Raw genomic sequence first — 14,710 nt, 5'->3', positions numbered from 1 at the left:
ATCCCAGCAGGAGGGGAGTCGCCATCGGAAAATGCATTATCTCAAATTGGCTAGCAAATTGCATTTCCTTCACTTATGCCCAAGCTGGGCTGACTCTGAAGAGCCATGTCACGGCTCATAATGTTAGAGCCATGGCTGCGTCAGTGGCTCACTTAAAGTCAGCTTCCATTGAAGAGATTTGCAAGGCTGCAGCGTGGTCATCAGTCCACACATTCACATCTCACTACTGCCTACAGCAGGATACCCGACGCGACAGTCGGTTTGGGCAGTCAGTGCTGCAGAATCTGTTCGGGGTTTAGAATCCAACTCCACCCCCCTAAAACCTTTTTTGTTCTGTTCCAGGCTGCACTCTGTTAGTTGTTTATGGTTTCAGGTTAATCTATGTTATGTCCTCGCTTTTGCGAGGCTCAATTGACCACTGTTCATAGTTTTGAGTGAGCCTGGTTGCTATGGATAACCCACATGTGAGAACAAGCAGCTTGTTTGTCCTCAGAGAAAGTGAAGATACTTACCTGTAGCAGGTATTCTCCGAGGACAGCAGTATGATTATTCTCACAAACCCGCCCACCTCCCCTGTGGAGTTATTTGCTTCTCTCTATGCTTTTTGATTGAACTGAGGGAACGCGCTCACGTGATGGGCGGGAAATCAATCCACGCATGTGTGGTGTGTGCTGCACGCTCGCCAGAAGACTCTGGCAAAACTTTTTTTATATTTTGCTTGCAAAATGCTGTCCGTCGACCCACGTGTGAGAACAGCCAGCCTGCTGTCCTCGGAGAATACCTGCTACAGGTAAGTATCTTCGCTTTGCTGAAGGGCTGTCTGGTAAGGTTTGCCTTTTTGAGGTTGATACCAAAATCTGCGCTAGGGCAGACATCCTTGATGGCATGGATAACATGAGGAAGGACCTAATGAAGCTTGAGGAATGGTCTGGAATTTAACAGCTAAGATTTAATGCTAAAAATTCAGGGTCATGCATTTGGGCTGCAAAAATCCAAGGGAACAGTACCGTTTAGGGAGAGAAAAAATTGTGCACAAAAGAGGGTGGGACTTGGATGCAATCGTACATGATGATCTTAAGGTGGCCAGACAGGTAGAAAAGGTGAAGGCTAGAAGGATGCTTGGTTCATAGGGAGAGGAATGGCCAGTAGGAAAAAGGAGGTGATGATGCCCCTGTATAAGACTCTGGTGAAAGCTCATTGAAGCCCTCATGATCAAAAGCCCTGCGCTGTTCCAAACAGCGCCCTAAAAATAGCGCCGGGACAGTGCAGGGCTTTTCTGCATCGATGATCAAAGATAATGCATGCAAATCTAAGCAGCGCTATTATCTTTGATTCTCCGAGGACAAGCAGGCTGCTTGTTCTCACTGATGGGTGACGTCCACGGCAGCCCCTCCAATCGGAATCCTTACTAGCAAAGTCCTTTGCTAGTCCTCGCGCATCCGTGCGCACCGCGCATGCGCGGCCGTCTTCCCGCCCGAAACCGGCTCGAGCCGGCCAGTCTTCTTTCGTCCGCACTCGGTACGGCTGTGTTTTTGTCGTGTCGAGCCCCGGAGAGTCGACCTCGCGCGTCCGTTTTCTAAATCGACGTGTTTTTCTTCGGAAAAGTTTCATTTTCGTTCGGAAAGTGCTCCGGAAACCCCCTTGGGTTTCGTTTGCCGCTTCCCGTATTTCCAGTTTTGCCCCGGTAAGTTTTCTTTCGTTGTCGGGGTAGGCCTCTTTCGGCCTCGGTCGAGATTTTTTCTCCCTTAAAGTTTTGGTGCTCCAAATTCGTCATTTCGGATTTTGACTTCGCCGGCGTGATTTTTCCGCCCATGACATCGAAGCCTTCCAGCGGCTTCAAGAAGTGCACCCAGTGCGCCCGGGTAATCTCGCTCACTGATAGGCACTCTTCGTGTCTTCAGTGTCTGGGGGCCGAGCACCGTCCCCAGAACTGTAGTCTGTGTTCCCTCTTACAAAGGCGGACTCAAGTAGCGAGATTAGCCCAGTGGAACGTTTTGTTCTCGGGCTCTTCGTCGGCATCGGCACCGGGGTCATCGTGTGCATCGACGTCATCAGCGTCCAGACCTTCTTCCTTGGTTGCCAGTGCATCGAGTGCATCGAGGCATCGGCCCTCTGCATCGGCGCCGAGACATTGGATAGCTGCATCGACGTCGGTGGTACCGGGACCTCGTCTCCTGATGTCGTCGGACGGTGGTGCATCGAGTGGAGTGCAGGTGAGGGCTGTCCATTCCCCTGCTGGTGGCGGTGAGCCCTCGGGTGGGTCTCCTCCTACCCTGAGGGCTCCTGCGGTACAGCCCCCCCGAGATCGACCCCCTTCGGTCTCGGCCCCGAGGAAGCGACGGCTGGATTCTACGTCCTCCTCGTCGGTGCCGGGGAGCTCCGGTGACATGCTTCGGAAGAAGTCGAAGAAGCATCGACACCGGTCCCCTCCCCGCGTCGGCACCGAGAGCTCTGGGTCGCCGAGGGAGTCGGCACCCAGCAGGCATCGGCACCGAGAGGACCGCTCACCCTCTGTTCAGGAGGTGTCGATGCGCTCCACTCTGGACAGCCCGGAACAGCCTCCACGCCCGGAACAGGTTCTGACGTCGACGCCTGCATCGACCTCCATGCCTTTCTCTGCAGCCGCTCTGAACGAGAGCCTCCGGGCCGTTCTCCCAGAGATTCTGGGAGAGCTGTTGCGCCCTACCCCTCCGGTACCGGCGGTGCTTGCGCCTCCGGTACCGTCGAGCGTGGCGCCGGCTGGCCCATCGCCCGGGGTGAGGTCCCCGACGTTGGTACCGCGTGCGGTGCCGACTGCGGCCACCTCCCAGGAGGGCTCCCCGACTACGTCGGCGGAGGGAGCTTCGCCGATGCGGGCGAGGGAGTCTACCTCTCGACGCCCCCATCGTGGACGTGGCTCCACGGAGTCGAGCCGGGCACGGTTGCAGACGCAGGTCCGTGAGCTTGTGTCTGACACCGAGGGTGAGGCCTCGTGGGAAGAAGAAGAAGATCCCAGATATTTCTCTGACGAGGAGTCTGAGGGTCTTCCTTCTGATCCCACTCCCTCTCCTGAAAGGCAGCTTTCTCCTCCCGAGAGTCTGTCTTTTGCTTCCTTTGTCCGGGAGATGTCTACGGCCATCCCCTTCCCGGTGGTTGTGGAGGACGAGCCCAGGGCTGAAATGTTTGAGCTCCTGGACTATCCTTCTCCACCTAAGGAAGCGTCCACTGTTCCCTTGCACCATGTCCTAAAAAAGACATTGCTTGCGAACTGGACAAAACCATTAACTAATCCCCACATCCCCAAAAAGATCGAGTCCCGGATCCATGGGGACCCAGAGCTGATGCGCACCCAGTTGCCTCACGACTCTGGAGTTGTGGATCTGGCCCTAAAGAAGGCTAAGAGTTCTAGAGAGCATGCTTCGGCGTCCCCGGGCAAAGACTCTAGAACCTTAGACTCCTTTGGGAGGAAGGCCTACCATTCCTCTATGCTCGTGGCCAAAATTCAGTCTTACCAGCTCTACACGAGCATACACATGCGGAATAATGTGCGGCAGTTGGCGGGCTTGGTTGATGCTCTTCCCCCTGAGCAAGCCAAGCCTTTCAGGAGGTGGTCAGGCAGCTGAAGGCGTGCAGAAAATTCCTGGCCAGAGGAGTTTATGACACTTTTGATGTTGCGTCCAGGGCCGCTGCTCAAGGTGTGGTGATGCGCAGGCTCTCATGGCTGCGTGCCGCCGACCTGGAGAATAGACTCCAGCAGCGGATTGCGGACTCGCCTTGCCGTGCGGACAATATTTTGGAGAAAAAGTCGAGCAGGTGGTAGAGTCTCTCCACCAGCGGGACACCGCATTCGACAAGTTCTCCCGCCGGCAGCCTTCAGCTTCTACCTCTACAGGTAGACGATTTTTCGGGGGAAGGAAGACTGTTCCCTATACTTCTGGTAAGCGTAGGTACAATCCTCCTTCCCGACAGCCTGCGGCCCAGGCTAAGCCCCAGCGCGCTCGCTCTCGTCAGCAGCGTGCGCCTCAGCAAGGCCCCGCGGCTCCCCAGCAAAAGCAAGGGGCGAGCTTTTGACTGGCTCCAGCAGAGCATAGCCGACATCCAAGTGTCAGTGCCGGGCGACCTGCCAGTCGGAGGGAGGTTGAAAGTTTTTCACCAAAGGTGGCCTCTCATAACCTCCGATCAGTGGGTTCTGCAAATAGTCCGGCACGGATACACCCTCAATTTGGCCTCAAAACCTCCAAATTGTCCACAGGGAGCTCAGTCTTACAGCTTCCAGCACAAGCAGGTACTTGCAGAGGAACTCTCCGCCCTTCTCAGCGCCAATGCGGTCGAGCCCGTGCCATCCGGGCAAGAAGGGCTGGGATTCTATTCCAGGTACTTCCTTGTGGAAAAGAAAACAGGGGGGATGCGTCCCATCCTAGACCTAAGGGCCCTGAACAAATATCTGGTCAAAGAAAAGTTCAGGATGCTTTCCCTGGGCACCCTACTTCCCATGATTCAGGAAAACGATTGGCTATGCTCTCTGGACTTGAAGGATGCCTACACACACATCCCGATACTGCCAGCTCACAGACAGTATCTGCGATTTCAGCTGGGCACACGTCACTTCCAGTACTGTGTGCTACCCTTTGGGCTCGCCTCTGCGCCCAGGGTGTTCACAAAGTGCCTGGCTGTAGTAGCAGCGGCACTTCGCAGGCTGGGGGTGCACGTGTTCCCATATCTCGACGATTGGCTGGTGAAGAACACGTCCGAGGCAGGAGCCCTGCAGTCCATGCAGATGACTATTCGCCTCCTGGAGCTACTGGGGTTTGTGATAAATTACCCAAAGTCCCATCTTCTCCCATCACAGAGACTCGAATTCATAGGAGCTCTGCTGGATTCTCGGACGGCTCGCGCCTATCTCCCAGAGGCGAGAGCCAACAACTTGTTGTCCCTCGTCTCGCGGGTGCGAGCGTCCCAGCAGATCACAGCTCGGCAGATGTTGAGATTGCTGGGCCACATGGCCTCCACAGTTCATGTGACTCCCATGGCCCGCCTTCACATGAGATCTGCTCAATGGACCCTAGCTTCCCAGTGGTTTCAGGCTGCTGGGGATCTAGAAGACGTAATCCACCTGTCCACGAGTTTTCTCGAATCCCTGGATTGGTGGACGATTTGGTCCAATTTGACTCTGGGACGTCCTTTCCAAATTCCTCAGCCACAAAAAGTGCTGACCACGGATGCGTCTTCCTGGGATGGGGAGCTCATGTCAATGGGCTTCACACCCAAGGAAGCTGGTCCCTCCAGGAACGCGGTCTGCAGATCAATCTCCTGGAGTTGCGAGCGATCTGGAACGCTCTGAAGGCTTTCAGAGATCGGCTGTCCCACCAAATTATCCAAATTCAGACAGACAACCAGGTTGCCATGTACTATGTCAACAAGCAGGGGGGCACCGGATCTCGCCCCCTGTGTCAGGAAGCCGTCAGCATGTGGCTCTGGGCTCGCCGTCTCGGCATGGTGCTCCAAGCCACATATCTGGCAGGCGTAAACAACAGTCTGGCCGACAGACTGAGCAGGATTATGCAACCTCACGAGTGGTCACTCAACTCCCGAGTGGTGCGCCAGATCTTCCAAGCGTGGGGCACCCCCTTGGTGGATCTCTTCGCATCTCGAGCGAACCACAAAGTCCCTCAGTTCTGTTCCAGGCTTCAGGCCCCCGGCAGACTGGCATCGGATGCCTTCCTCCTGGATTGGGGGGAGGGCCTGCTGTATGCTTATCCTCCCATTCCTCTGGTGGGGAAGACTTTGTTGAAACTCAAGCAAGACCGAGGCACCATGATTCTGATTGCTCCTTTTTGGCCGCGTCAGATCTGGTTCCCTCTTCTTCTGGAGTTATCCTCCGAAGAACCGTGGAGATTGGAGTGTTTTCCGACCCTCATCACGCAGGACGAAGGGGCTCTTCTGCATCCCAGCCTCCAGTCCCTGGCTCTCACGGCCTGGATGTTGAGAGCGTAGACTTTGCCTCTTTGGGTCTGTCAGAGGGTGTCTCCCGCGTCTTGCTTGCTTCCAGGAAAGATTCCACTAAGAGGAGTTACTTCTTTCTGTGGAGGAGGTTTGCCGTCTGGTGTGACAGCAAGGCCCTAGCTCCTCGCTCTTGTCCTACACAGACCCTGCTTGAATACCTTCTGCACTTGTCTGAGTCTGGTCTCAAGACCAACTCTGTAAGAGTTCACCTTAGCGCAATCAGTGCATACCATTACCATGTGGAAGGTAAGCCGATCTCAGGACAGCCTTTAGTTGTTCGCTTCATGAGAGGTTTGCTTTTGTCAAAGCCCCCTGTCAAGCCTCCTACAGTGTCAGGGGATCTCAATGTCGTTCTCACCCAGCTGATGAAACCTCCTTTTGAGCCACTGAATTCCTGCCATCTGAAGTACTTGACCTGGAAGGTCATTTTCTTGGTGGCAGTTACTTCAGCTCGTAGAGTCAGTGAGCTTCAGGCCCTGGTAGCCCAGGCCCCTTACACCAAATTTCATCATAACAGAGTAGTCCTCCGCACTCACCCTAAGTTCTTGCCAAAGGTCGTGTCGGAGTTCCATCTGAACCAGTCAATTGTCTTGCCAACATTCTTTCCCCGTCCTCATTCCTGCCCTGCTGAACGTCAGCTGCACACATTGGACTGCAAGAGAGCATTGGCCTTCTATCTGGAGCGGACACAGCCCCACAGACAGTCCGCCCAATTGTTTGTTTCTTTTGATCCCAATAGGAGGGGAGTGGCTGTAGGGAAACGCACCATATCCAATTGGCTAGCAGATTGCATTTCCTTCACTTACGCCCAGGCGGGGCTGGCTCTTGAGGGTCATGTCACAGCTCATAATGTCAGAGCCATGGCTGCGTCGGTAGCCCACTTGAAGTCAGCCTCCATTGAAGAAATTTGCAAAGCTGCGACGTGGTCATCTGTCCACACATTCACATCTCATTACTGCCTGCAGCAGGATACCCGACGCGACAGTCGGTTCGGGCAGTCAGTTCTTCAGAACCTGTTTGGGCTTTAGGATCCAACTCCACCCCCCGAGGGCCCTGTTTGTTCTGTTCCAGGCTGCACTCTCAGTTAGTTGGTAAATTTTTTAGGTCAATCTCAGTTATGTCCTCGCCGTTGCGAGGCCCAATTGACCATGGTTGTTGTTTTGAGTGAGCCTGGGGGCTAGGGATACCCCATCAGTGAGAACAAGCAGCCTGCTTGTCCTCGGAGAAAGCGAATGCTACATACCTGTAGAAGGTATTCTCCGAGGACAGCAGGCTGATTGTTCTCACAAACCCGCCCGCCTCCCCTTTGGAGTTGTGTCTTCCCTTGTATTGTCTTGCTACATACTGGACTGGCCGGCTCGAGCCGGTTTCGGGCGGGAAGACGGCCGCGCATGCGCGGTGCGCACGGGTGCGCGAGGACTAGCAAAGGACTTTGCTAGTAAGGATTCCGATTGGAGGGGCTGCCGTGGACGTCACCCATCAGTGAGAACAATCAGCCTGCTGTCCTCGGAGAATACCTTCTACAGGTATGTAGCATTCGCTTTATCATGTTTAAACTGCGGGAGAATTGCGCCTGAGCATGCGCTCAGCACAATCCTCCCGCACTTGTTTGACAGGTCTGGGCTGTCAAAAGCCCAAACCTGTCAAACAGCCTGCCGAGGTCCGAACAACGAGGGCTGGAGGACCGAACGTTGTCTCCAGCCCCCCCCCCCCAAACCCCCAGAAAATGTTGAGGCCGCCGCCAGCAGCCAAATCTTCTCCCATCCTCCCACCCTTACATGGTCTGTAGCCCCGCCCAGTGCATCCCAGGATGCAATAGGCGGGGCTGGGCGCCGCCATTTTGCAGCGGCGTCGACAGGAAGAGGAGGGAGGGAGGCAGGCAGACTGCGTCCCTCCTCCAACAAAAGGTAGGGGGGCCAGCCGGGGGGGGCCGGCAGGGAGGGTGGGTGACCATGGACCACCAGGGATTCAGAATGCTGGGGGGGGGGGGGGGGAAGGAGTTGGGGTGGGTGGACCTCCGGCCCCCACCTCCCCCTCCGTCGATGGATAACAGGGTGGTGGCCACAACGATTTCTGGGGGTTTGGGGGCTGGAGACACACCGAACCTCCAGCCACCCCCCCCCACCCCCCGTTGCTGAGTGGGAGGGTGGCATGGCGTTTGGCCGGAGGCGGCCACCACGATTTATGGGGGTTCGGGGGTGGGCTGGAGACCCACCGGATCTCCAGCCCTCCCTGGGCATGGAGGTGGTCGGAGGGACCGGAGGTCCACCGGACCTCCAGTCCCCTGTTTGTGTTTGCTTTGGGGGGGGAACGGGGGCCTGCCAGCATGCAACTGCATGCTGGACAGGGCTCACCATTCCTCCCCAATGATCCGCAAAGTCTAACGCCAGCTCAGAGCTGGCGTTCATTTTGCTGCGGCCAGCGACCCAATCTTTGGCGCGCTGGCCGCTGATCATTGGGGATGAGTGCGTTAAGCGCTGATTAGCATGCATTTGCATGCTACTTGCGCTAAGAGCCCTCGAGTGCGTTGTTTCAGGCGCTCGAGGGCTCTGATCATGGGTCGGCAGCAAACTCCGGCGCTAGTATGGCGTTAACAGCCTCTAGCGCCGGAGTTTGCTTTTGATCATGAGGGCCTTAGAATATTGTGTACAATTCTGGAGTGTGCACCTTCCAAAAAATATAAACAAGATGGAGTCGGTCCAGAGGACAGCTACTAAAATAGTCAGTAGTCTTTGTCATAAAGTGCATTAAAGATCTCAATATGTATTCTTTTGACTAATTCATTTACCTTACAAATTTTATAAAAATTGTAATGTAAATGAATTAGTCATGTGAGTAATAATACTAAAGGTTTTGACTACTATAAGAGAATACAGCCATGTTTTATATAGTAAAAATATGTATTCTTTGGAAAAAAGGCAGGAAAGGGGAGATATTTATTTATTTATTTATTTATTTATTTATTTATTTATAACATTTGTATCCCACATTTTCCCACCTATTTGCAGGCTCAATGTGACTTACATAATTCCGTAAGTGGTGATTACCAGTTCCGGATAGGAGAAATACATAGTTGGGATAAAGGGGCAGACTAGGTTAGGTTACAAGAGGAATATGATAGAGACGTTTAAATATCTACGTGGCATAAATGCTCAGGAGGCGAGTCTTTCAATTGAAAAGAAGCTTTGAAATGAGGGAGCATAGGGTGAAGGTGAAAGTGGATAGATTCAGAAGTAACAATGAAATTCCACTTCTTGGAAAAGGTGGTAAATCCATGGAGTGGCCTCCCGGTGGAGGAGGTGGAAAGGAAAACTGTATCTGAATTCAAGAAAGCTTGGAACAAGGGAGTGAAAGAGAGAGTATATTGCATAGGGTGGGCAGACTGGGTAGGCCATCTGGTCTTTATCTGCCTTCATTTTTCTCTGTTTCTATGTAAACTGCTTTGGTTGTACCACAGGATTGCAGTAGTGGGTATATGAAGAATCTAATAAACAGCTGCCCAGATAACCTTATATAGTTCCTGACTGAATATCGGCCAGGACATTCATAAGAGTTGGTAGCCTACAGAGTCTGGTCAGAGCCAGATATTTAATTCCAGTGTCTGGACATGGCCTGGCATTGAATATTGGAACCTAATTTTGCCTGCGATGGTCTGCTTTAAGGAAAAAGCACTGACCACTACCAGCTGAATATTGACCAGATATGTTTTTATTGTATTGTAAAATTCTCTCTACTATTACACTGTTGAACTTTTTATTTTTATTAAGTACTTTATAATTTTCTTCCCACTTAGTGTGAGTGAAGCAGCAGCTCACTTTTTCTTTAATTTTTTAAATTTTGTTTCTAGGGCAACAATAGTTTCATTGGAAGACTTTGAGCAAAGGCTGAATCAGGCCATTGAGAGAAATGCATTTCTAGAAAGTGAGCTTGATGAAAAAGAATCTTTGTTAGTTTCTGTACAGAGATTAAAGGATGAAGCAAGAGGTATGATTTGAAGAATAATCATTTTTGCTATTTGCATATTTCATGTTAAAATATTCATATGCAGTCTTTGTAAGAATTTCCTTTTAGATTATTGTGATGGATTATTGAAGATTTGTGTGCATATATTAAGATAATTAGGATTTTTCTTGAAATATGAGAGACATAATAGGAAACCACGTTTTAAAAGATTTGCCAACATAGTATAGTTCTTTAAATACATTTTGTTTCTTTTTCTTCCTGTAGTTGTCTGCTTTATAGCAGTTGCCGTATTGTTGTTCGATACTCTAGCTGCTTTTGTACAGTCGTTTTTTGTTGTTTTGTAAACAGCCATAGATGGATTTATTGCTAAAATTTGAGAATATATGCATTTCTGTAACACATCTATAATCCCTACAAGTGATACAGGATTGAGAAGTTGTGTTCAGCCACATATATATATATATATATATATATATATATATATATATATATATATATATATATATATATGCACACAAGAAGCTGTACTGTCCACTAATGGTTCATCAATGATGTGGGCTCCATCATTGATCTAAAAAAATAAAAATCCCTTTCTTGTGTGTACATGTGTTGCCTGAACATGCAATGCTTATCTTCTATGGAGATTGCCATTTGTGTGCATATTCCCAGTGTCTGAATATGACAAACACAGATGTACTTTGTACTGTACAGATTTAAGGCAAGAGCTTGCAGTTCGTGAAAGACAAACTGATGGAATAAGAAAGTCTGCTCCTAGTTCTCCAACTCTAGATTGTGAGAAGATGGATTCTGCAGTCCAGGCCTCTCTCTCTTTACCAGCCACACCAGTTGGAAAAATAGCAGACAATGGTTTTTGTTCACCCAAAGGTTTGTGATTCAGTAGTCCCAGTTTTAAGTACATTACTTATCATAAAGCTGTTTGCTGTTATAGTCAAACAGCATATTGCGTGCTTTATAGCTACACAGTCATCTTAACTTCTTTCCAGTTGAATCTTGTTTTATTAAAACCAGTGCTTTTTTTGTGCCGGTACGCACTGGTACGGCGTACCAGTACCTTTTTTTTCCCTAGGGCTAGCTCACCTGCCCGACCTTAGCTCTCCAGCCCTGCTTTCTGTTCCTGTCACCCCACGACGCGTTAAAATTTTTTTTTTTTTTTTTACCTGAAGTCGAAGCGCCGGCGGTGGCATTAGTGAAAGCACCAGGCTCGCCTTCTCCAGCCTTCCCTTCGTTCCCTCTGTGTCCCGCCTTCCTCTGACGTAGTTTCCTGTTTCCGCAAGGGCGGGACACTGAGAGGGAACGTAGGGAAGGCTGGAAGAGGCAAGCCCGGTGCTTTCTGTAGCACCGGCGCTGTGACTTCAGGTAAAAATAAATAAAAGATTTAAACGTGTCGTGGGGTGGCGCGAACAGAAAGCAGGGCTGTTGGGGAGCTAAGGTCGGGGCTGGGGTACTGGAACTCGATGGGGGCTTAAAAGGGGGGCAGGTGGAGGCTGGGGCGAGTTACTGGACATGGGGGGGAAGGTAAGGGGGCAAAGGAGAATCACTGGACATGGAGGGGAGGGCAGAGAAGAATCGCTGGACATGGATGGGGAGACTGGAGAATCGCTGGAAATGGTTGGGAGGGGAGGATAGGGGCAAAGAAGAATCGCTGGACACAAATGGGAGGGGAGGGCAGAGGAGAATCTGGACATGGATGGATGGAGGGAAGGGCAGGAGAAATGCTGGACATGGATGGAGGAGAGGGAAGACAAGAAGGAGATGCACATGGATGGAGGGGAGAGGAGAAATTTTGGCCATGGTTGGAGTTGGAGGGAAGACAGGAAGGAGATGCACATGGAGGGAGGGGAGAGAGGAAAAATGCTGTGCATGGATGGAATGGATGGCAGGGAAGAGAGGAGAAATGTTGGAGGGAAGGAAAGACAGAGGAAGGAGATGCACATGGTTGGAGGGGAAGGGAGAGAGGAGAAATACTGGACATGGATGGAGGGGAGGGAAGACAGAGGAAGTAGATGCACATGGATGGAGTGGAAGGGGAGAAGAGAAATGCTGGACATGGATGGAGGGGAGGGTTGACAGAGGAGGAAATGCACATGGCTTTAGGGGCGAGGAGAAATTCTGGACATGGATGGAGGGGCGAGAGAGGAAGTGAGATGAACATGGATTATAGGGGAGGAGAGAAGAGAAATGCTGGACATGGATGGAGGGGGAGAGGAAAAATGCTGGATGTGGATGAAAAGAGGAAGGAGATGCATACTGACAAGATGAGGGAAAGGGAAAGAGGAGAAAAACTGCACATGGATGAATAAAATAGGCAAAAGCTAGATCCACTCTATACCTCCTCCAGTCAAGTCCGCAGAGGACCCAGCTTTTACCTATAGATGTAGGGCAAGAAATGACGAAGAAAGGAGGAAAGTAAAGAAATAAATGGAAAGGAAGCCCTAGAAACGGAGTTAAGTGAACAGATAGAGAGCAGCAGAATCAGAGACTAGGACCAACATGATCAGAAACAAAGTCACCAGATAACAAAGGTAGAAAAAATAATTTTATTTTAATTTTAGTGTTTGGAATATGTCCAATTTGAGAATTTATATCTTCTGTCTATTTTGCACTGGGTATACTAGAGCTATAACAGCTTGTAGAAGTTACTTATAATGAAAAAAAGTTTTTTGCTCCTATTCTGGTATAGTATTTTCAATTATACTTCTTTATATGCTAGTGGCTAGTGTGGGTGTGGCCACCATAGGGGCGGAGCCATAGATGGTGATTCCGCCCATAATGAGTACCGGTACCTTTTTTTCCCTACAAAAAAAGCACTGATTGAAACAAAGCTGAAGTTTGGTGCAATAGAAAGTGTTCTGTTTAATATGATTAGCTAAGCTTGTGGCGGTGTTTTCATTAACATTTGAAAGAGCTTTCAGGTTTTTTTTTTCCCTTCAGGTATACCGAATGGTTTTGGTACCACACCACTAACACCTTCTGCAAGGATATCTGCACTAAACATTGTAGGGGACCTTTTGCGGAAAGTAGGTGTAAGTATTGCCAACTCTTAATGTAATTTATTTGTGTTATAGTAACTATATCATACTTATATTTGTTTTTCATTGCTAGACTAGCACATTATAATCCCTTATTAATTTTAGGCCCTTTTTTTTATAAAGAGTGTGGCTTTCACACCAAGTTAACCCTTAGCCTCTTGCACACAAGGAAGCAGGATGTTCCTTAGGCCCCACATTTTTTGGAGGGTCCCTCAGTTGGATGGAAGGTATTGAAAATGCTGTGCCTAGAGGTACATGAAATGTAAATCTGGTCCTCTGAACCAGGGCTGGGATTTAGTGCCTTGAGCTTTCATTTGCAACTGTTTGGGCATTTTTTCACCCTTCATGTCTTTTAAGTGGAGCCCATGCAACATGGGCTGTGTCAGAGCACTGCGGTCGTCGTGGGCACTAAACCTTACCACTGGGTATTGTGTTGCTGCTGCTGGTGGGTGGGGGTGCTGCAGGCTTGTCACCTGAAAGTTAATTTTGGGGGGGGGGGGGAAGGGGGAGCGTAAGGCTGAAGGTTCCCCTAGGATGCCTGGCAGTGGCTCTGGCCCCTACCATTAGCTCACACATGGTTGGTAACAGAAAGGATAAACCCTTCTTAGTATCAGAGTAATAGAAGAGGTCCATCTTAAGTTTATACCTGGTACTTTCTCATATCAAGAAAATCAGGGGGTGCTACAGTTGATTCTAGATTTCAGAGATTTAAACTTTCTTGAAAGAGAAATTCAAAATGCATTTTCTACCAAATATTCTTCCCTTCTTAAATAGGGATTGACCATCCTTACCGGATCTGAAAGATGCGTACACACATATAACAATTCATCCAGAGCGCAGAAATGTCCTGTTATGCCCTGAATACAGTGCATTAGCCTGTCTATGGTGTCTCAGTTCTTCACAAAGTGCCTAACGATGGTGACAGCACATCTCAGAATTCAAACATTCCCTTCCCTTAATTACTTCTTGATATGTTGCCCATGCTAAGCTGCAAGGAAACCAAGCCCCACCATCCCAAGTCAAACACAGTAGCTGAGTGCCTTTTTTTTCTACCCCCTGCCCCAGTGCTTCTTTCAAGCCCCCTTCACTCGGAGGTTACACAGCCTATTTCCCTTTGAAGCCCACACAGATGAGAGCCCCCCCGCCCCCCCCCCCCCCGGGTGGGTCTTTTTGACTTGGGCTGTGGAAAACTTTGCTTACATTCACAGCTCTTCCAGTCCAACCTATGTATCCTTCCCTTTTCACGCAAATAGTTCCTCAGAACCAAGGTAAATGCAGAAAATGCATTTATATTCCTTAGCGTCTCTCCAGACTGGCCCAGAATGTGACAGATGGGTTGTACATGTTTTGCAGCAGGTGGAGACTGACTCTAGAGAGAGCCAACAAGAGCCCCTGCCAGCTAGAGACAGATCCAGTATTCTCAGTCTCCAGCAGGTGGAAGGTGTGAGCCCTTCAGTTCTCCTTATTTTATGCTTTCTTGTTCTCTTTTTCTGTTAAAACAGCTGATACTTTAAGGATAGCAGAGTTTTATTCCTCTTAGGTGTATTTTCTTCGTATTCTGTTCATCTGCTGTCTTTGCCTGATTGTGGAGGGTGAGGCCCATGGGGTCTCTGCCAGCCTTGAGGGTGTCACACTCGGATGGCCGGGTCCCTCCCCCAAGTGAGATGCACTGCTTATTATTGTAATTTCCTCAGTCTGTTTGAGGGAAGAGCTGT

The 14,710-nt window shown here is 50.1% G+C and overlaps 1 protein-coding gene across 4 annotated transcripts in view; it reads left to right on the top strand.

Annotated features, from left to right (window-relative positions):
* Positions 1 to 14,710, top strand: part of NDEL1 (nudE neurodevelopment protein 1 like 1) — a 147,479-nt gene that overhangs the window by 65,437 nt on the left and 67,332 nt on the right. For all 4 annotated transcript variants that reach the window (XR_003942634.1, XM_030208115.1, XM_030208114.1 and 1 more), the window contains exons 5-7: positions 9,830 to 9,966; positions 10,657 to 10,830; positions 12,898 to 12,989. Coding sequence is in view for 3 of the 4 variants with exons in the window: in XM_030208115.1 (XP_030063975.1) it covers positions 9,830 to 9,966; positions 10,657 to 10,830; positions 12,898 to 12,989 (403 nt within the window). In the remaining variant the exon portion in view is untranslated. The remainder of the gene's footprint in view (positions 1 to 9,829; positions 9,967 to 10,656; positions 10,831 to 12,897; positions 12,990 to 14,710) is intronic.

Source organism: Microcaecilia unicolor, chromosome 6 (assembly GCF_901765095.1).
Source record: "Microcaecilia unicolor chromosome 6, aMicUni1.1, whole genome shotgun sequence".
Taxonomy (NCBI): domain Eukaryota; kingdom Metazoa; phylum Chordata; class Amphibia; order Gymnophiona; family Siphonopidae; genus Microcaecilia; species Microcaecilia unicolor.
The sequence above is the reverse complement of the archived record's forward strand: the minus strand, read 5'-3'. Positions and strand labels throughout refer to the sequence as shown.